General features: G+C 43.8%; 1 protein-coding gene and 1 long non-coding RNA gene across 2 annotated transcripts in view; both read right to left on the bottom strand.

Annotated features, from left to right (window-relative positions):
• ppfibp2b (PPFIA binding protein 2b) overlaps positions 1 to 22,539 on the bottom strand; it is a 167,769-nt gene that overhangs the window by 10,312 nt on the left and 134,918 nt on the right. The window contains exons 17-23 of the mRNA XM_034175542.1: positions 21,549 to 21,660; positions 21,275 to 21,307; positions 18,611 to 18,643; positions 16,861 to 16,996; positions 15,168 to 15,287; positions 13,675 to 13,829; positions 13,288 to 13,398 (exon numbers count right to left, since the gene is read on the bottom strand). Coding sequence (XP_034031433.1) covers positions 13,288 to 13,398; positions 13,675 to 13,829; positions 15,168 to 15,287; positions 16,861 to 16,996; positions 18,611 to 18,643; positions 21,275 to 21,307; positions 21,549 to 21,660 — 700 coding nt within the window. The remainder of the gene's footprint in view (positions 1 to 13,287; positions 13,399 to 13,674; positions 13,830 to 15,167; positions 15,288 to 16,860; positions 16,997 to 18,610; positions 18,644 to 21,274; positions 21,308 to 21,548; positions 21,661 to 22,539) is intronic.
• On the bottom strand, positions 19,713 to 21,265 carry LOC117516263. Its single transcript, XR_004562347.1, has 2 exons — positions 21,014 to 21,265; positions 19,713 to 19,813 (listed from the first exon to the last, which is right to left on the bottom strand). It is a non-coding gene; the product is annotated as an uncharacterized LOC117516263 (long non-coding RNA).

Here is a 22,539-nt window from a genome sequence, read left to right as displayed (position 1 = left end):
GTACATTGTGGTCTGTGTATTTAAATGTTCTCAGTTCTAGTTTTCCATGATCAGCAATCCTGTGAGTTATATCCTTCTTGTCTCCAGATGTAGATGATGTAGTAGATGAATAGGTTCCTCTGGTCTGTGTCATGGTGTTGTGATGTGTTTGTGTCCTTGTAATCCAGCTTCTGTGAGATGTTCTGACTTGAACTGTGCTGTTCCTTTTGGTTGCTAAGGTGACCGTGGACGCACCTGATTCCTTTTGGATTATTGTAATTAGTTCACCTGGAGCGTAAGCGTGAAGGAGTGGATATAAGACGGGGTTTTGTGGAACGGAGGAGGACTTTTTTTTGCTCCGTTCCACCTCGCTTCTTTGGAGAGAGGACAGAGATTTTCGGCGGAACAGCAGGAGGAGCAGCGGGTGAGGAAGTGATCATTTAAAAAGGAGCCATACTGGCGCTGACGTGACTGGTTTCAGTTGAGATACTCCTGCTGAAGAGACGCCACGACGTGGATTATCCGCAACGGCAGGGGAGGACCCTGCCGTGTCTGTGAGTACGTTTGATGTGGTTGTGAGGAGCCTGTTTTAATCAGAAAGTCGGAGTTTCCTTGGAGTTGGAGTTGTGCGCTCGCTGGCCTGGGTGTGTGTGTGTGTGTGTGTGTGTGTGTGTGTGTGTGTGTGTGTGTGTGTGTGTGTGTGTGTGTGTGTGTGTGTGTGTGTGTGTGTGTGTGTGTAGGTGCACGGAAGCTGCAGCGACGAAGAGAGGTGTTACGAGGAAAGATCAGTGACGAGGAGGCTGCGCGCTTGGTGATTGGAGGAAGCCACGCCCCGCCAAGAGAGAGTGTGTCGTGCCGAGTGGAGGATAGCAGGGCCCGCCCTGAGACGACAGCAGGAAGTATTTGTGGATTGGTTGTCATCGTGACTGACTGCTCGCAGAGTGACTTTTTTATATTTGTTTTTATATATAAATTTTGGTTTAAATTGTTTTATTTTTTTTTATTATATATTTTGTGATTTGTAATAAGTTTGCTTTGTTTGGTTACTCCAGCTCCATTTTTATTATAGTTACATGCATTATTTGATTGTTTTCATTCATTAATTCAAAACCACAATAACCCGCAAACCCGGGCTTACGTAATTTGGCATCAGGAACAGGATGCCATTTTCTGAGAGCTGGTGTTTCTGAACAGAAGCAAATATGATGATGCCAGTGTACCCAGGTGCACCTTGGCTCCCTAGATTTAGAGGGCCAGGTGACGAATTAAGGTACTGTGACTGGAAGGAACAGATTAAGGGGTTTTTGGGGTTTCAGGATTTGACAGAGGTTGGGAAAGTGAGTATTGTTTTGGGAGCATTGGCTGGGGAAGCTAAGCACCAAATTTTAGTTTTAGATGAAGAGGAGAAAAGTAAAATTTCAAAAATTTTTGCTCACTTAGATTTATTATATGATGAACAAGTTTCTGTTCCTGTTTTGAGGTCTAGCTTTTTTAGTTGTGTCCAGGGAGAAGATGAGCCTATACAGTCGTTCATGTTAAGGTTGTGTGAATTGTATCGGAAGTTGCAGTATTTGGATTCTGATAATGCCCCCTCTGAAAGGACTCTGCAAGACCAGTTGTTGCTGGGACTTTGTGAAGGGCCTTTTGCTAGGGCCTTGAAGGTTTATGCTCGCCGGAACCCTGAGTTAGGTTTTGCTGAGATGCAAAAGGAGGCACGTCAGCTTGATTTGGAGTATGGGGGTGTCAAGCTGGATGTAACCTGTTCATTGGTTGGGGAACCGTATGATTTGGGTAGGCCCTATCAGGGTTCCGATTGGAAAAAGCAGTTAAAGGGTGAGATTCTTGCAGAAGTGAAGGAGCAGGTTTGGGGGTTGGCTCAGGATATAGTGGCAGAGTTTAAGCCGCAAAGATATCCAGTTTTATCTGAATCTAGGTCTGTTAAACCTATGCGGAGGCAACGGTGTTCACCTAGGCGATCCCGTGACTGGGATGAGCAAGGTCGGCCTATTTGTTATCGTTGTGGGAAGGTGGGGCATATTGCTCGGCACTGTGTGTCTGTAGTTGAACCGGCTTTAAACTGGTAGACCCTGCTGCTGAGGTCCGAGTTGCAGGGGCTGCTGCCATACCACCATTATCCGGGACCTCTGATGCTCTTATTGGTCAGTGTCCCACTATAGAGCTAACTATTGAGGGAATTCGGTTGGGTGGCTTGCTGGATACAGGGTCACAAGTTACTATAATGGCTGAGAGCCTGTTTAATAAGTATTTTGGACAGATTAAGCTTGGGCAGGCCCCGATGTGGTTTCGACTGAGTGCTGTCAATGGGTTGGAAATTTCGTGTGTTGGTTACGCGGTATTGGATGTGGAGGTTGAGGGGATCAGGGTCTCGGATCGAGGGGTGGTGGTTGTTAAGGATGAGAAGTGCTCGAGCCCTTTGATTGTTGGAATGAATATTATTGGAGCCTGCTGGGATACCGTGTTTAAATGCCCTGGAAAATCTGCCTGTCCGCAGGCTTTTAAGAGACAGAAGATCTGGAGGGATGCGTTTGCGGTGTGTCGAAGTGGCAAGGTCCCCTTGGGAGTGGACGGGTTTGTGGGATATGTGAGGTTAGCCTCTAAACATATTTCTGTTCCACCAAAGAGTGAGTTGATAGTGTGGGGACGTACTAGGATGGGACAAAAGGGGGTGGATTATGATGCGCTGATGGAGCCTATGCCTGGTTCTGGGATTGTGGGTGTGGCTAGGACTTTGGTGGGAGTTAGGAAGGGGAGGCTCCCGGTTCGTGTGTGTGTAATCCGCACCTGTATAGTGTGTCGATTGGCCGCTTTCACAAGTTGGGTCGGCTTTATGGGATTGAGGATTCTGATGTGTGTGGATCTAATGATGTGGCTTTCTCACTTGGGGAAGATGGCGCTGTCCAGGTCTCGCTGGTGAACGTTGCCACTGCTGATACCGGTTTGGAACTGCCTGTGGTAACTGGTATGGGCGAGGATTGTTCGGAGTTGTCCAAACAGCAACGGGAATTGCAAGCTTTGTTGCGGAAATGGGAGAAGGTATTTGCCCATTATGAAGAAGATTTTGGGCGGACGAATGTGGTACAGCATAGGATCCCTACGGGAGATGCTGCCCCCATACGGGAGAGGTATCGTCCGATTCCGCCGATGTTGTATAAGGAAGTGAAGACACTTCTGTCAGGGAAGCTTGAGAAGGGAGTGATAAGGGAGAGTAGTAGTCCTTGGGCAGCTCCTATAGTTCTTGTGCGGAAAAAGGATGGTAGTTGGCGGTTTTGCGTAGACTATAGGAAATTGAATGCAGTTACGCATAAGGATGCATTTCCCTTGCCACGTATTGAGGAGACACTGACTGGTCTTGGCCAGTCGGAATGGTTTTCGACGTTGGATCTTGCTAGTGGGTACTGGCAGGTTGAGATGCATCCTGATGATCGGGAAAAGACGGCTTTTGCTACCCCGCTGGGTTTGTATGAATTTGAGCGGATGCCATTTGGACTTTGTAATGCGCCCGCGACTTTCCAACGGTTGATGCAGCAGTGTTTGAATGGTCAGATGGTGGAATCATTGTTGGTGTATCTGGATGACATCATTGTATATTCTGCCGATTTCTCTTCCCATCTCCAGCATCTTGATCGGGTGTTTGAGCGGTTGTGGCGACATGGTTTAAAGTTGCGTCCGGATAAGTGTAAGTTTTTGCTACGGGAAGTAGCGTTCCTGGGACATGTGGTAGATCGGCAGGGTGTGAGACCAGATCCGGAGAAAGTTCGTGCTGTTCTAGATTGGCCGATTCCGAACACTCTCAAGCAGGTCAGGGCATTTTTGGGATTAGCCGGGTATTATAGGCGATTTGTTGCAGGATTCGCTAAATTAGCTCGGCCCCTGAATAGGCTTTTGACCGGTGTCCGGGTGGACAAGAAGTCGCAGTCGAGGAAGGTGGATTGGACTGCAGCATGCCAGGTCTCGTTTGACGCCCTCAAGAAGGCCTTAACACAGGCTCCGGTTCTGGTGTATGCTCATTATGATAAGCCTTTTATTGTGTATACCGATGCTAGTAACCAGGGGCTTGGGGCTGTGTTGTCTCAGGTTCAGGATGGACAGGAACGTGTTGTGGCGTACGCCAGTCGGAGCCTGCATCCCAGTGAGCAGAATGATGTGAATTATAGCTCATTTAAATTGGAGTTGTTGGCTTTGAAATGGGCAGTGACGGAAAAATTTAAAGATTTTTTGACAGGGGTGGAGTTTACTGTTTATACAGATAATAACCCCTTGGCCCATTTGCAAACTGCCCATCTTGGGGCAGTGGAGCAGCGGTGGGTGGCACAGTTGGCTTCCTTTAATTATACAGTGAAGTATCGTTCAGGTAAAGCTAATGTTAATGCTGACGTTTTGTCAAGGTGTCCGGTCCAATCAGAGCGGGCTATGGTGTTGGAGAAGGAACATGACCGGGGGTTGCCGGTCAGTGCAGGTATTGAGGTAACACCTGAGGGTGGATGGATTGAGGCTCAGAATCGGGATTTGGATATCCAGGCTGTGAAGGGGTATGTTGTTGAGGGGAGTGTTCCAACTCGCTCGCAATGTTTGGCGTTAATGGGCCGAGCTCAGAAATTGCTTCGGCAATGGGAAAGATTGATGGTGATAGAGGGTATATTATACCGAATTTTTGTCGATGGAAGGAGCCATGAGGAGTATCGTCAGATTGTGTGTCCGGGCTGTTGTTGTGAGGAAGTGTGGCGAAAGATTCATGAGGCTGGGGCTCATTCTGGGGTGGATAGGACTCTTGCTCAGCTTCGTCAAAGGTTTTACTGGCCTGATATGGAAAGGGAGGTACGAATGTTCCAGGAGAGGTGTGTCAGGTGTAGCCTTCAAAGGAGCCGTGTTGAGCCTAGGGCACCGCTGGGGTCAATTGGGCCACTTATCCGTTGGAGGTCATTGGGTTGGATTTTTAACCCATTGGCCGGCCGACGGATAGTGTACCAGAACATTTTGGTTATGATCCGATCAGTTCACTCGTTTCGCATGGGCAGTGCCCACTTAGAATCAGGCGCGCAGACGACGGTTAAGGTGCTAGTGGAACATGTAATACAGCAGTTTGGTTGTCTGCGCGGTTCCACTCTGATCGTGGGCCAAATTTTGAATCGGCCCTGATGCAGCAGCTTTGTAAGTTATATGGGATAAGTAAAAGTAGGACACCATCGTATCATCCTGCAGGTAATTGTGGTGTGGAGCGGTTTAATCAGACATTATTGAATATGCTCCGTTCATTGGAAGAAGAAAAGCAGCAGAGGTGGCCAGATTATATTGCTGAGTTGGTTCATTGCCTACAATAATACAGTGCACAGTGCGACGGGCTATGCTCCTCATTTTTGATGTTTGGTAGGCATCTGCGGCTTCCCAGGGATGTGCCTGGGGGTGAGTCCTGAGCCAGTAGCGTTTGGATTGACGGGGTGGGTGAAAGACCATCGTTGTAAATTGTTGTTGGCTTACAAGATCGCGTGCCAGAGGGCAGCTGCTGAGGCTTCTCAACGGTAAAGGTCAATATGATAAGAGGGCTAGGGCTTTGCCCTTAGTGCGGGGGAACGAGTGTGGATACGGAAATAGACGTCGTGAGGGGAAGGGTAAGTTGAGTACCTGGTGGGACCCTGACCCCTATGTAATTTTGGATTGCGTAGGGATACTGGGGTCGTGTACAGGGTGCGTCCGGAGCGGGGGGGGAGGGAGCAGACTGTGCATCGGAATGCTCTAAAGGTGTGTACTTGCCCCCCAGAGAGAGTTAGGATTAGGTGTAGAAGAAGGATTCCGGAAGGAGGGGGTATGTGAGATCCCGATATGGTAGGGTTTTGGCCGGTCGCGGTTGAACAGCGACCGGTGGAGGCCCCCCCAGGACGTGCTTCGCCGTTCTACCCGTGTAAACTTCGGCCGCCCACCGGCCCGTTACCCTGATTAGTATTGTGTGCGTTGCAGGGACTGGCAACGATAAGGAGGGGGGGGGATGTAATCCATCTTCTGTGAGATGTTCTGACTTGAACTGTGCTGTTCCTTTTGGATTATTGTAATTAGTTCACCTGGAGCGTAAGCGTGAAGGAGTGGATATAAGACGGGGTTTTGTGGAACGAAGGAGGACTTTTTTTGCTCCGTCCACCTCGCTTCTTTGGAGAGAGGACAGAGATTTTCGGCGGAACAGCAGGAGGAGCAGCGGGTGAGGAAGTGATCATTTAAAAAGGAGCCATACTGGCACTGATGTGACTGGTTTCAGTTGAGATACTCCTGCTGAAGAGACGCCACGACGTGGATTATCCGCAACGGCAGGGGAGGACCCTGCAGTGTCTGTGAGTACGTTTGATGTGGTTGTGAGGAGCCTGTTTAATCAGAAAGTCGGAGTTCCTTGGAGTTGGAGTTGTGCGCTCGCTGGCACTGGGTGTGTGTGTGTGTGTGTAGGTGCACGGAAGCTGCGGTGACGAAGAGGTGTTACGAGGAGAGATCAGTGACGAGGAGGCTGCGCGCTTGGTGATTGGAGGAAGCCACGCCCCGCCAAGAGAGTGTGTCGTGCCGAGTGGAGGACAGCAGGGCCCGCCCTGAGACGAGAGCAGGAAGTATTTGTGGATTGGCTGTCATCGTGACTGACTGCTTGCAGAGTGACTTTTTTATATTTGTTTTTATATATAAATTTTGGTTTAAATTGTTGTTTTTTTTATTATATATTTGTGATTTGTAATAAATTGTAATAATTAAGTTTGCTTTGTTGGTTACTCCAGCTCCATTTTTGTATTATAGTTACTGCATTGATTGTGTTTCATTCCATTAATCAAACCACAAATAACCCGCAAACCCGGGCTTACATCCTCATACCTTATTGGTCGTATTTGTCCAGTTCCCTCGATGTTCCTGATTACCATAACCTTCGCTTGTTCTGGTGTTTCCGTTCAGTTTGATGAATGTTTTGCATTTGGATGTCCATGTCTGTTGAATTTTTCCCTGCTTTTTTAAGAGACGAGCTTTCCTGACGATGTCTGCGTTTCTTTGGTCAGATGTTCATTGATGAATACGTTGTTCCTTTGAGTTTCTGTCCCTGTTTTAACAATGCCCTTTTATGTTTTCTGTTGACAAACCTCATTATACAGCTCGCTTGTCTCCATACCTCTCTGGCCGGGGCAGGGGTGGCACGCTTCAATGTTATTACAGTCCATTGAATATCTTTAGATTGCAGGAAGTCAGCCACCTGTTGTTCCACTGAGCTGGCCTCCTGCTCACTGGCCTCCCCTCACGCTGTCTTCTGACACCCGCCCGTGCGTAGGATCGAGGTTTAATATGAATTCCTGTAATACGTCGTTCATCCTTGTGTACTGTTCCAACTCCGCAACACGGTTCTCCAGGTACACCAGACGCTGGTCTTTCCGGCATTCTGGATACGGAGAGCCTTCACTTCTTCAAACCAGCTCCATAATGGTTTCTGCTGCATTTTAACAGAGATTTCCTCAGACAAAAAGTCCAGGGACTTCTTGATATCGTCTCCCTCTCCGCCGTCAGTGCCTTCTTCGGACCCATGGTCAGATAACGCCGCGCCGGCACCTCGGTAAAAGCCGCGCCGGTGGATGTGCGCTGATGCCAAGAGTACGAGGCTGTTTGTTTTAAAATGTAAGGACTAGCACGTACAGATACTTGTTGTGAAAATTGTAATAAGTAGAAGTCAGAAGTAGGCAGAAAAATAAGTAATGGAGTAAAGTATAGATACCTAAAAAGTGTACTTAAGTACAGTAATGAAGTATTTGTACTTCGTTACTTGACACCTCTGGCTGAGGGACACGGTCGAATGCCTTCTCCAGATCCACAAAACACATGTGGACTGGTTGGGCAAACCCCCATGAACCCTCGAGCACCCAATGGAGCGTGTAGAGCTGGTCCAGTGTGCCGCGACCAGGACGAAAACCACACTGCTCCTCCTGAATCCGAGGTTTGACCATCGGTCGAATTGTCCCCTCCAGTAATCTGGAAAAGACCTTACCGGGGAGGCTGAGGAGTGTGATCCCCCTATAGTTGGAACACACCCTCCGGTCCCCCTTCTTAAACAGAAGGACCACCACCCCGGTCTGCCAATCCAGAGGCACTGTCCCCGATCGCCACGCGATGTTGCAGAGGCGTGTCAGCCAAGACAGCCCCACAACATCCAGAGACTTAAGGTACTCAGGACGGATTTCATCCACCCCAGGAGCCTTGCCACCAAGGAGCTTTCTAACCACCTCGGTGACTTCGGCCTAGGTAATGAATGAGTCCGCCTCTGAGTCCCCAGTCTCTGCTTCCTCTTCGGAAGATGTGACAATGGGATTGAGGAGATCCTCGAAGTACTCCTTCCACCGCCCGACAACATCCCCAGTCAGGTTTAACAGCTCCCCACCCGCACCGTAAACAGTGCTGGTGGAGAGCTGCTTCCACCTCCTGAGGCGTCGGATGGTTTGCCAGAATCTCTTCTAGGCCGAGCGATAGTCCTCCTCCATAGCCTCCCCGAACTCCTCCCAGACCCGAGTTTTTGCCTCTGCGACCACACGGGCTGCGGCACGCTTGGCCTGCCGGTACCTGTCAGCTGCCTCCCAGTCCCCCTCTGAAATTAAAATGTTTGCTTCCCTCTCCCACCTTTCTTTGACATATCCTGTGGCATCCCCCTTTAACTCCTCTAAAGCTGTATATAATTTTGAAATAACTTTGTAACTTAACTCTGATTTATAAGCATCTAGGATAAGTTTGAGTATATTTGACTGAGTAATATTCATATCCTTATTTTTCATTTCTTGCTTTAAATAATGCCTTAGCTGCAGGTACCTATGGAAATCCTGATTTCCAAGATGAAAGACATCTCTTACTTGTTGGAAACTCATTACATCATCTCTTTTGATTATCTCCCAGTGCATTCTTGGACCATTTCCCCACAATTTAAATGTGCTGTCCAATGCATTTGGTACAAAATCAGTATCATATGCAGTCCATCTCAAAAGCCTGCATTTTTCAACTAAATTATACTTTTTCAAAATTTCAGACCAGATTCCCAGAGAAACCCGCAGCAAAGGGTTCACATTTTGTCTCCAGTTTACCTGTAGTTGCAAATCACACATCAGGGCTTGTACTGGTGGCTCCATTTTCCCCTCAATATCTTTCCATTTCGCTACATATTCTGGATCACACAAACCCATCAACACCTTCAACTGAGCAGCTTGATAGTAGCTCTTGAGGCATGGTAAAGCTAGACCATGTTTTTTTGGCAACTGTAAAGTTCTGTATTTAATGCGTGGTCTTGCCCCCTGCCATATGTATCTAGATATTAATTTGTCCCATTCTTTAAAGTCCCTCTCAGTTAATTCAATAGGAAGATTTTGAAATATATATAACACCCGTGGCAAAATATTCATCTTAATCACCTCAACTCTTGACACCAGGCCTAAGAAAGGGATTAAGTTCCATTTTGAAAAGTTTGCTTTGATGTTAGACATCACCTTGTCATAATTTGAGATTTTCAAATGTCCAAGATCTTTTGTAAGGTGAATGCCCAAGTACTTCATTGATTGCTGCTCCCAATTAATTGGATAATTTTGTTTTATAAATTGGTTTGGTATATAATTATATGATAGAGCTTGGGTTTTCTGCACATTAATTTTATATCCTGACACCTTTCCAAACTCTGCCAAGAATGACATCAGGACTGGTAGTGATGAGTTTGGGTTCTCCAGGTAGATCAAAACATCTGCGAACAACGCTAATTTCTGCTCTATTCCTGATATGGTTATTCCCTTGATATTGACACACTGTTTTATCCTCTGGCTTAGCGGTTCCAAAAAAATATCAAATAATAACGGACTGACTGAGCAGCCTTGACGACAACCCCTCTCTAATTTGATTACCTTTGACAGACTACCATTGACTTTGATCCTTGGTATTGGGTCCACATACAAAGATCGAACAATCTCAATATAACCATCATGAAAGTTAAATTTTTCATTACTCTAAATAAAAATTCCCACTTAACGGAATCAAATGCTTTTTCTGCATCCATTCCCAGTATGGCGGCCTCCAAGTTTCTTTCTTTGATGTGTTGCATAATAAGTAATGTACGGCGAATATTGTCACGTGTTTGCCTTTGCTTTATAAATCCAGTCTGTTCTAAACTGATAATATCTGGTAATATGTCCTCCATTCTTCGAGCTAAAATTGCTGTAAAATTCTATAATCCACATTAAGTACACTAATAGGTCGGTAGCTAGAGCAATTTGTTACGTCCTTACCCTCTTTTGCAATAACGGAAATGACTGCTTCCCTCCAAGAATCTGGAATTGTCCCACCCTGTAAAATCCAATTGAAAGTTTTTTGTAATAAAGGGATTAAAGTTTTCCTGTATACTTTATACCATTCAGAGCCATAACCATCTGCACCAGGACTGGTGTCAGATTTAAGTCTAGAAATGGCTGAATTGATTTCTTCCACCGTTATTAGAGCAATTAATTTTTTATTCTGCTCCTCTGTTATTTGTGGCAAATGTAACTTGTCTAAATACGTGTCTATTTGAGATTCATTATTATTTTCTGTTTGTGCATACAACTTGGCATAATCTTCAAAACATCTATGTATATCCTCTGTTTTGTATACCATTTGCTTTGTTTTAGGGTCTTTCATCTTAGAAATTTGTCTTAATGTCTGTTGCTTTTTAAGTTTATACGAAAGTAATTTTGTAGATTTACTCCCCGCCTCATAATATCTTTGCTTTGTGTAAATCATTTTTTTTCTGGATTTCTTGAGAAAAAATGTCATTAATTTTTGCCCGTATTATCTTTAATTCTTCATTAGTTTTATCATCAACTTTGTTTTTATGCTCTCTTTCCTTTTTTTCCAAATCTGCTTGTAATTGTTTTAGTTCAGCTTGTCTCATTCTTTTTATGTGAGCAGATTTTGCTATCAGCTTTCCCATCAATACCACCTTGCATGCGTCCCATAGTATAGGTGGAGACACTTCACCGTTATCGTTTTCTTTAATATATTCGCAAATATTCCTCTCAATTTCCTCTTTCATCTGACCGTTGAGCAAACTTGAATTTAGTCTCCATACTGTTGTTTTCTTTTCAGTCCCTGTGAATATTTTTAAAAATATTGGGCAATGATCAGATAGTTCCATAACCCCCATATAACATTCTTTTACTCTATAACGATCTTTTGAGTTAATTAAAAAATAATTGATTCGTGAATACAGAGCATGAGGAGCTGAATAATAGGTGTAATCTTGTTTGAGTGGATTTAAGTCCCGCCATATATCTAAAATCCCATGTTCTGACAATAATTTAGAAATTCTTTTACCAGTAGTGGTCTTTTGTTGGGTTTTCCCTGTCAAATCTAAATTCGAATTAAGACGCTGATTTAGATCACCTCCCCCTATTAACACTCCTTCACTCTCAGTTATCACCAGCTCAAAGACGAGTTTGAAGACACTCCAATCCGAGCCTGGGGGGGCATAGATATTGAGCAATGTAACCAGAACTCCCTCTAGTCTACCTATAACTATTACATATCGACCTTCCTTATCCTTTATAGTTTTAAGCATTTCGAAACTTATTCAATTGGATATTAATATACAAATCCCTCTTCTATGCCCTGACTGATATGAAGATGAAAATTCCTGATATATCCATTTCTCTTGAGTTTTTCATGTTCTTTATCAGTCATGTGGGTCTCCTGTAAATATAGCACTTCTACACCCTCTTTTTTCATCTTTCTCAACACCTTGCCCCTCTTGATTGGACTGAGGAGACCATTAACATTGTATGAGGCTACTTTTATATGAGTACTCTGTGATGCCATTCTATGTTACATAATGTAAATATCGTTATTCCTTTCACCCTATGTGCTACATAAAACAAACATTTGGAACAGTAATGAATACAGAAGAACAACTTTGAACTAAGTATACTCAAGACTTCCAAACATGAGGTCCAAAAGGAGACCTTTGTAGAGCAAAGTACCAGCTCTGAGGGATAACCCCTAACCCCGTAGGGTAGGGGGCCCTTGTGACCATATTTGGCCCTGTTCATTCCTCCCACTTTTTGTCCACTTTGAAATAAAAATTTGGTCCTATTGGTCCAGTGGCTTACTGGTCCTCTTCCCCCGCTCTTCTGTAGTTGAAGGCTTGCAGTTTCTCCTTATATCCCAAAGATGCTGCCTGGTCCGGTTTGTCCCCTCCTCGAGCAGAGCGCCACATCAGACGAGACAGCCTCTCCAGGGGGTCGTCCACGGGTCTGGTGATCCAGACCTGGAGACCCCTCGCCACCATATCCTTAGTTGCCTCTGCTGCCGTGGTATACAAGCGAGTTTCATCTTCATAGAAAATGCGAAGCTTCGCGGGAAAGGGCGTCTGGAATCTGATTTTTTTCTCTCTCAGCACTCGCTTTGCTTCAGCGTATTCCTTTCTCCTTTTCATGACTTCGGGTGCATAATCATGATCCACGTACACCTGTTGCTCCTCAAACATGAAGCCTCTCATTCTCCACGCCTTCTTTATGATTTCCTCTTTATATTTATAACTTGACAGCTTCACAATAATCGAGTGTGGAGGGGCATCTGTGGGGGGACGTGGTCCGAGTGCTCTGTGTGCTCCTCTCCACTCGGAGTGCAAATGTCAGTGGCAGCTCGAGTTTTTCCCAGAGTACAGTTTCCACGAATGTGCACATTGACTCTGCGCTCTCCTCAGCCCGTTCTCTGATGTTGTGCAGACGTATATTTTCGTGTCTGCCCTGTCCATCCTGGTCCACCAACCGCTCCTCCAGCCTTCTCTGGATCTTGATCAGCTCACATGTCGCTTGCTCAATGCACTGGACTCGGTCCTCAGTCCCTTCAATACGTCTTTCTGCTTCATCAATTCTGCTATTGGCCGTTTTTATTTCTGCCCTGATATCTTTCAGATTTTCCACTGTTTCACGGCTAATTCCCTAATTTCACGCAGAACATTCTCCAGCTCGGACATTTTCCTGGTTCGGGGGACCTGTGCACTAGCCCGTTCCTCCTCCGCATGCACCTCTGTTAGCTCGGTTAGCTCTGGTGTTAGTTTACCCCGCTCTTCTAGTCCGTGTGTATCTCAGTGATTCTAGAAGATTTTTTCGTCTTTCCTCTTGTCATTATCAAAAGCCCATTTATGCCTTGATATTTTAGGGATTACACAGCAAAATTCACCACTCAGGGCTTCACCCAACTTAAAAGTCGGGAGCAATGTTTTTACGCTGCCGCTATCATTGAGTCCCGACTGGAAGTCGGGCGTGTGGTTTTTGTACGTACGAGTCACCCAGATGTAGTCGAGCTCTGACGACTTCTCATGCTGCTTGGAGCTGAACGTCTTGATGGCTAGCTGGAGCTTCTTCCTGTGGAGGGGATTCTCATCGCCAGCTCTGCAGGAAGGACAAATTCATGTCGTCATCTCAACAGACAAACTGATTTCTGTGATGTTTGGTGGAGAGGTGTGAAGGGGATCAAGGAAGAACCCAGTAGACTTTGAGCATCTCAGCATTAATCTTATATTAATAATTCTATAATGTCACCAGCTGAATTACATGTTATTTATGCTTAGAGGGAAACAGCGCCCCCACCTGCACTTTAATCAATTAAGGATAAACAGGACTGTTGGCACTTTGCAAAGCCCCGACACGTGACGTTGATGTAAGTGGGCTTTACCTCTCGATGTCGGCGGGCCGGCCGACATGAGCGTCTGACCGCTGGTGACCCACTGTCGAGCGAGAATTCCATACTGACCCAGTCCAATATCCTCCAGCCAATCACACACCTGTTCCATGTTCCACTTAGAGAAATGGATCTTCAGATCTCTGAAAAGATGAAATGTAAAAAATTATCAAGAAACAATGAAAACAACAAGGACAATGTGAGATTAATGTTGTGATTGGTAGCCACCCCAAGAACCCCGGAGTGGGGGGGGGGGGCTCTGATATCTCAAAAACCTTGAGAGACATCTACGCAGAAACAAACCTAGGAGCTAGTTTGATCTGTGTATGGGCCCTGATCTTCATCAAAAACAAAAACAAAAAAACTGGTTCACCAAAATCTACTTGTAGATTGTATGAACAAAGTTACAAAGCAGTTTTTTCAGCAAAAATTGAGAAGTGTGCAAGATGCCCATTTTTGGCCCTTTTGGGGAAGCCCTGAGGGTGGGGGGTGGGGGGGGGGCAGGGGCTTAGAACTATAGGACAGGACAATGTCTTGCCTGTAGGCAGCTTTTCAAAGCATCTTATCAAAATGAGGATAAAGGATAAAGTTTTTTTCCCTGCCCCCAAACACAACTAAACTATGTTAAAAAAGGCATGTTTTTGCTCTTTTTGTGGACTACAGGGATTCAATAAGAAAGTCCAACTTACAATGATCAACACCCCTCCCCCCCACCCCCCACCCCCCAGGATTGTTTGTACAAAATTTCAGGAAAATTCACCAATGTTTCAGAAAATCATTAGATGGCGCACCATAAGTCAAATCAGCATTACTCCAATTTATCTTGATCCACCATTTTTACAGTAGAAACTTGACTTAAGAAGTTCTATGCTGTGTAAGTACAACACAGATGATTGTTAAAAATAACTACTTTTGTTACTGTGTTTATGTGTTAGTGGTACTTGGCAGACGATGTTCAATTATTTTCTGTAAGAGGACAATGGAAAAATTCCACCGCTGCGGAGTGTGTGAGGCAGCAGCCACACAATGTCGGGATGTGCTGGCGAAAAGTTTAACCTGTCACATGACTAAGACAAACCAGATTAGGAGCTATGCCAGTGTATTACTCCCGTGTGTAGGATTCCAGAATGCCTCTTAGAAAATATCCTTTTACGCAGGGGTTAGCTTGAGAACTAAACATCTCAGAAGAGCCCAATTGATGTAGAACTGATTACTCGAGGCCAAATTTGAGTAAAATATGACCAAAATCAGTGTTTAGCTGCACCTTTGCCTCATGTTGAGCATCGGTCTCCACAAATAAATCTGGTCATGAGTTTGCGGTTAAGACTTGTTGGCAGTTTAGAGTTGCTTTTTGTCCAAAGTGGTTTGGTTTCACCCTGGTCAAATTCTCATTTTGTGTTACATGATTGTGCCACATTTGAAAAGTTATAAAATAATCAAAGTGATCACAGATGATAGAGAGACATGGTGTGTTTGTGTACCGGGTGTTCTCTGTACGGGCCAGTCGCGGTCCAGCCGTGGCTCGGAAACCTCCCCTCTTGAACTCCACCAGCTCCGGATCGTGAACTTGGACGGGGCTACCTGATTGACTGCGGCGTATTCTGAGGACATACAAGATTGAACAAAACACAACGGCCATTTTTGAAAGGAACTTTCCTCTGGCCTCCCCCCAGTACACCTGCAAGAAATGGTTTCAATCAGATGAGACGTTCTTTAGTTACTGTGAAAAAGCAAAAATCAAGATGGCGTCTCCGGTGGCCATACTGGAGGACAGACATCCCCAATTTTGAAAGGAACCTTCCTCTAGCTGCTCCCATATCACCACCAAGAAATGGTTTCAATCAGATGAGGTGTTCCTTAGTTATTGTGTGGAACAAAAAGATGACAGATGGACGCCCAGAACTGGTAAAAACATAATGCCCCCCCGGCGTTATGAGCGGGGCATAAAAAGTGTCAAAGAAAGACAGAGGGCACAGTCTAAGGCGCATAGCGCAAGTGCATTTGGGATGTGTCCGACTCCACGTTGGTATTTACTCAGTGAGCTGATCACAATGTAACATGGAAACTGCAAAGGGGTTGTTTTTAGTTCCTCAGTCAATCATGGGCGTGGCATGAATTAAACCAATCAGATTTGTTATCCATCATCCCGTTTAAGAGCTGGTGTGCGCTGGAACCTGATGTGCTGTTCTTTGAAGCAGTGGTTTTCTGGTGAGCTTACAGATTTGAATGCAATGTATCAAAATGCATGTGCAGAGAGCGGCCGCCAAGGCTCCCTGATGTGAAGCAGTGAGGTGAAGATTTTGATTTTCCAGGCGTATTTACTTATGTTTCATTTAGTTATTTTCAATTCAGTTTTATTGTAGACCAGTCGTGTCCAAACTATTCCAGAAAGGGCCGAGAGGGTGCAGGTTTTCTTTGCAGCCACTGACTCCAGCAGGTGATTTCAATGATGAACTCATCCCACCTGCTCAATTAAATCACTTTCTGGAGTCAGTGGCTGCAAAGAAAACCTGCACCCTCTCGGCCCTTTCTGGAATAGTTTGGACACCACTGTTGTAGACGGACTGCATTTATAGAGCGCTTTACCACCCATGCTGACACTCATAAAGCTTTACAACAATGACTAAGGAGGTGATGGTCTAAGGAGGATGGTGGCCTTGGGCAAGGCCTTTAATCCCCTATTGCTCCCGGTGTGTAGTGAGCGCCTTGTATGGCATCGGGGTGAATGTGAGGCATAATTGTAAAGTGCTTTGAGTGTCTGATGCAGATGGAAAAGCGCTATATATAAATGCAGTGCATTTACTAACATTCTCTCACACACACACACACACACACACACACACACACACACACCACACACACACACACTCCAATGGCAGGGTGCTCAACTGCACCCTGGCATCAACTTGGGATTTAAGGACTTTGCCAAAGGGACCTTAGGAACTTTCCAATCTGATGGTGACTCAAACCGCTGATCCTCTGACGTCGAGCCCACCACTTTAAACTGTAGATCAACGCAGATGGTACATTTGTTGAAAACCATCAATGACACTTACACTGTGCTGTGTGGTGATCTGCACCAAGTGGACGATAGGACCCTTGACATTTCACAGGATGTTGGTAAAGTAAAAGTACTTGATACCTGGGTGCTCCTCAGTAAGACAGAGTACTTACTTGCCCCAGAGTTTCTTGATGCCTCTGTGACTCTTCCTGTGTTCCGGTGAGACGGGGGACTGATCTCCAGAGTCCACCCCGGACGACAGGGGGGACTGGTCGGATAGGACGCACTCCTCCAGCTTCTCTGGACGCCCTGCGGGACAAAAACACAACATAATCCTGATTAGATCACAAAAGACACAAATACTGATGTGAGGAAAAATCTTCAATAAAACCAGTGTGTTTTATCTCCGTAATAAAACAGTAGTATTTTCATTAAAAAATCATTTTATATTCCAGAATTAAAAAAAAATGTGGAAAATGAAAAGTGAATATGTAGTTATACAAAACTTTTTTTGTTAAATTCTTGTTAAATATAGGACTCAAAAATAAATGTGACATTCTCCAGTGCCACTAATAAATGTTTTGTTCCTCTTCTTGATGCATTCTTTTTTTTTTTTTCCACAATATTTTTCCAAGTCCAATTTTTCTTTTTGATGTGGTCAAATGTTTTTTTTTTTTTTTTGTGTGTGTGTGTGTGTCGTTGCAAGTTTCGGAGTTTTCCAGACAATGCATGCACGTTGTGACTGCAGCATGTGAAAAACAGCCTCGCGAGTGTGAAGCTTTTCCACAAAAGCCGCATTGAAGAAGAAGAGGTTCTTATTTAACGTGTGTAGGAACGCACTTATTAACAGATTATTTCCAGAAGCCCAGACGGCACAGGTCTCTCCTCCTGCCCAGCACACCTGTTCAAGTGCCACTTGGGACCTTGGCTGGGATTGGGAAGCGAACCCGGTGTCGCCGACTGAACGGTCCCCCCCTACAAATTGGTCCCCGCCTGCCTCACTGCACATGCATCATTTTGGAGCATCAGCAGCGATTCACTGATTATCACCTCGTTTCTGCTTCAAACCACCTCCAGTCATCGACAGATATCTGAAGCTTTTGTACAACAATCATTTCCACATAAATTCAGCATTATTTCATCATAAAAGATGGATGAAGCGATCAGAGTGCCACAGCAGCACGTCTGAGTCTGACGTACTGCTACTGAGCGTCAGTAGCAACTCACTGATTATCGCCTCATTTCTGCATAAACGGCCTTGTTTCTGCTTCAAACTGACTTTAGAATGATTCAAGAGGTTTTACTTTGTCATCTGATGGTTAATAATCACATTAAGCCCTTTGATCACTTTGGGTTTAGAGAGTCAGACTCAGAGAGTCAGACTCAGACGTGCCTATATATAGTTGGAGATGCAAACAGGGGTAGAGCCAAAAAAATGTTTTGTCTGCATGTGACAAGAAACAAATTTACTGCAAATCTGTTTGACCTGGAAAATAAATCAATAAACTAGAGCAGATGAGGATAAAGGGGCGTGTCTACAGAGCTAAAATTTATTGGAACATTATAGTTTGTTGAAACCAAAGTAAGACTTTTTTCAACATTGCAAAATGTGGTATTTTTTGGGTTTTGATGTGCACATTATTAACGAGTGCCCTTCTAGACTGCAGTATGATACTTGCATAAAAATACAACCTGCTATGAAAATAAAGCTCCTCTGTGGGCATAAGAGACGCGCTCCGCACGCGGATCATAAACACATTCTGCTTCCTAACGGCGTCTCCGCTCTCCACAGTCACGCTGAATAACTTTCCCAGCACTTTTAAATAGACCTCTCACACTTCCACCGTTATTGATCTGCACTTAGAGCTCAGCTCCTCTGTGTTTTCCGTGTGTGTGTCAAATGCTGTGGTTGCTGATACCCACCGACGTCACACAGGCCATGTTTTTCAGGAGATCCTGCAGCCACGTGGGTTTGGTAAAGTGAGGAGAGAGAGAGAGCAGAAGCCAGAGTTAGACACAGTCGCCTTATCTCCCCAAAATGTGACACACACACACACACACACACACCCTCAGCTTTCTGAGGACGAGTCGCTCAATGCAATTTTTCCATATTCTTGATTGAAGCCAAAAGTGTTGATTTTGTTTATGGAATTCATTATTGAATTTATGTTCTCTTTGAAATTTGTGTTTATTTTTTATATATTTTTGTGTGTGTGCGTGACAAAGCCAAATTAAATTTTTCATATTTCATGAAAAAGGGGGTGGGGGGGGGGACACCCAGTGAAAGCAGGAACAGGTCTGGCGTCCCGTCGTGTTGCTCTCCAGACGGAGCGCTGAGGTCATTCCAGGCCTCTGGGTTTGCTTGTGGATTGTTAACCTGAAACACCTGGAAAGGCATCATAACTTGAATAAATGGCCAAGCCTGAAGCAAGAGGTTAAAAAGACAATTTTAACCCCGAGGAGTTTGACAAAGGTGGAGCCTGAATAAACTCGGCACAGTGGGAACGACGTTCTCATGTTAAGTGCACAAAACATTTCGCCGCTGAATCTTTACTGCTGCTCTGTGGTTCCAAAGTCTGACCCTGAACAACAGTGTCACTATTATGAATATTATTATTATTATTATTATTATTGTGTTTTAAGTTTAGTCCTGATGACTTTGGGTAGAATAAGAACTAACTCGTCTCTGATGGCAACATCCTGCTTTATTTACTCAGTTTGTACATTTTGGATGGTTTTTGTTTTCGTGCACATATCCTAAAGCAAGTAAGTCTGTCATCAGCCGTCTGCATTAAAGGATCATACTGCCTATTTTCAAACAGGACTTCAAGCCCGTTCATACACAGTAGAACTGAGTTTAAAAAGACTTTTAGCTGATTTTCTTGTATGTCAGTTGCACCAGTTTATTTTGGTTTGCACAGAATTTTTTTTTTTTTTTTTTTGTCTGGGGAGTCTGGATTATCATTTACAGCTCTATGAGACCTAATAATTCATATCCTGCAACATAAGACATTCATTTTGTGGCTCACACATATGTAGACTTTGGTAATACGGAATGCCACATAGGTCAAAATACATTACAGCTGCAATATTTCACAATATGGAAAACCATATAGGTGAAAATGTCTTATATTAAAAATGTTTTTGTGAAGGCTCTCAGTTGTCCAGGTGGTTTCCATAGTAGAGAAGCTTGAATCTTCGACTGGACTGGGTTGCTTGACGCGAGGACGTTTCGCTTCAAATTGCAGAAGCTTCCTCAGCTAAAAATTCTTGCTCTGGTAGTCTGACTTCTGTCTTGACTCTTGTAGAGAAGAACAAACAGAAGCCACAAAAGCTGGAGTTTTATACCTAACCAGACCTTCTTACTGAGAGGCAGACTGCTATTGGCTAGTGACAAAACAATTGCTTTAACTAGCACCTACTGTGCTTTAGTTAGCACCTTCCTAATGACAGGGTAGCTGTCCCTCCTAATGATGGGACTGATGCCTCTCCTAACGGCGCTCCTGATGACGTGAATGACTCATTACCATGAACAAAAGACTGAAACTGCTTTGACCTGAGTACCCCATTGTAAACAGGGGCCAAAGCGTGTCTCAGACCCCCTCCCCGGTTAAGGCTGGGTTTCAACTGTTTCACATAAAAAGCCTCCTTCAACCCTCTCTCAAACCATTTCTTTTTTGGCTAAGATTTTAACTTCCTTGTCCTCAAATGTGTAGTTGGTGTCTTTAAGGTGGAGATGAACTGCAGACTGAGGTCTACTGGCGCCCTCTCTGCGGTGCTGGTATAGCCTTTTGTGTAATGGCTGCTTAGTTTCAACTATGTAGTGTTTGTTACAGTTTTCCTGACATCTGATAGAATACACTACATTGCTCTGTTTGTAACTAGGGATTCTGTCCTTAGGGTAAGGACAGAATCCCTAGGTTAAATACGTTCTATTAAAAATGGCATTAAATGTAGCACTGTGACAGTTTGGATGCCGTATTTAACGCCACAGTATTTCACAATATGGAAAACTATATAGGTTAAATACGTTCTATTAAAAATGGAATTAAATGTAGTATTGTGATTGGGTGCCGTATTTAACGCCACAGTATTTCACAATATGAAAAACTATATAGGTTAAATACATTCTATTAAAAATGCCATTAAATGTAGCATTGTGACAGTTTGGACGCCGTATTTAACGCCACAATATTTCGCAATATGAAAAACTATATAGGTTAAATACGTTCTATTAAAAATGGCATTAAATGTAGCAATATGACAGTTTGGATGCCGTATTTAACACAATATTTCACAATATGGAAAACTATATAGGTTAAATACGTTCTATTAAATATGGCATTAAATGTAGCATTGTGAGAGTTTGGACGCCGTATTTAACGCCACAATATTTCACAATATGGAAAACTATATAGGTTAAAACACTTCATGTGTGAAACACATTCTCTTAAAAAGACAGCATTAAATACAGCATCCAAAGTGCCACAACGCCACATTAAACGCCACAATATGTTTGCACAACTGCATGCTCATAGCGTTATCTTTAGCGTGTGCTGTTTGTGGTGTTGTGGGAGCGTGTGGTACCTAACGCTGGTGCACTGGCACTCCTGCAGCGAACTTCAGCCACGACACAAAGAGAGAAAGAAACAAAAGCAGACAGGACGAGCAGGAAGGAAGTGTTTGGATCAGGGTTAGTCCACAAAGATTTAGCACACGTTTAGGCTTTTCTAGATTAAAATGACACAAAAACGCCAAACGCTGAGAAACACAATCATCCACAAATCCCGCTGTTAGTTTGCAGTAAGAAATTATTTTCTTGCAGAAGCAGAACATTCAGCCTTCAAGTGGATTTACTCACTGAGGCCGTGCTCGTGGTCGTGTAGCGGTGACAGCTGAACGGGTGATAACGACCCACTGTCTCTTTCTCGGTTCCCATTCAGCTCGGCTCTGAGCTCGCTGCCTTTACTGAGTTACCCGGCAGAGTTTGGTACCAGGTCACATCCATTGGTCGTCTGCAGAACAAACATGCACCAATTTACCAACCAGAATCTTTCAGTAAACTGCAACATGCTGTACTTAAAAATCTAGAAGTTACCACTTAAAAATATAAAATGAAAAAAATTGGCTTCACAACAGACAAATTTATGTGACTTTTGAAGTTGTCATCTGAGTTTCTGCTTCTGTAAACTCAGTAAATTGCAGACATCAGTTTTAAGCACAAGTATTTAAAGAACACATTTCAAACTGGCAGCTGGTTAAAACAGATACAGTGCTGGATACATACAAATTTAACTTAGCACATTAAAACATGAACCTTATGTTAAGACATGAATGAAAAACATGTCAAAATGAATCTTATGTTAAAACATGAATCTTGCGTATGATACAATGAGAAACATATGCATATTAAAATGTGAAACTTATGTTAAAACATGAGTATTACAATATGTTTAAAAAGAGAAAACTTATGTTAAAATGTGAAACTTGTGTTAAAACATGAGTATTACGTATGTTAAAAAGAGAAACTTATGTTAAAATGTGAAACTTGTGTTAAAACATGAAATGTCGAAATGTGAATCTTGCATTAAAACATGAATCTTGCGTATGTTAAAATAAGAAACGTATATTAAAATATGAAACTTACAATAAAATGTGAAACGTGTGCAAATGTGAATCTTACACGTTAAAATGAGAAACATAGGATATGTAGGATAAAATCAAACTTATGTTAAAACATTAAATGTATGTTAAAATGTGAAATGTAAAAACATGAATTTTGCATTAACACATGAATCTTGAGTATGATAAAATGAGACCTATGTGTATTAAAACATGAAACTTACGTTAAA

Source organism: Thalassophryne amazonica, chromosome 8 (assembly GCF_902500255.1).
Source record: "Thalassophryne amazonica chromosome 8, fThaAma1.1, whole genome shotgun sequence".
Taxonomy (NCBI): Eukaryota; Metazoa; Chordata; class Actinopteri; order Batrachoidiformes; family Batrachoididae; genus Thalassophryne; species Thalassophryne amazonica.
The sequence above is the reverse complement of the archived record's forward strand: the minus strand, read 5'-3'. Positions and strand labels throughout refer to the sequence as shown.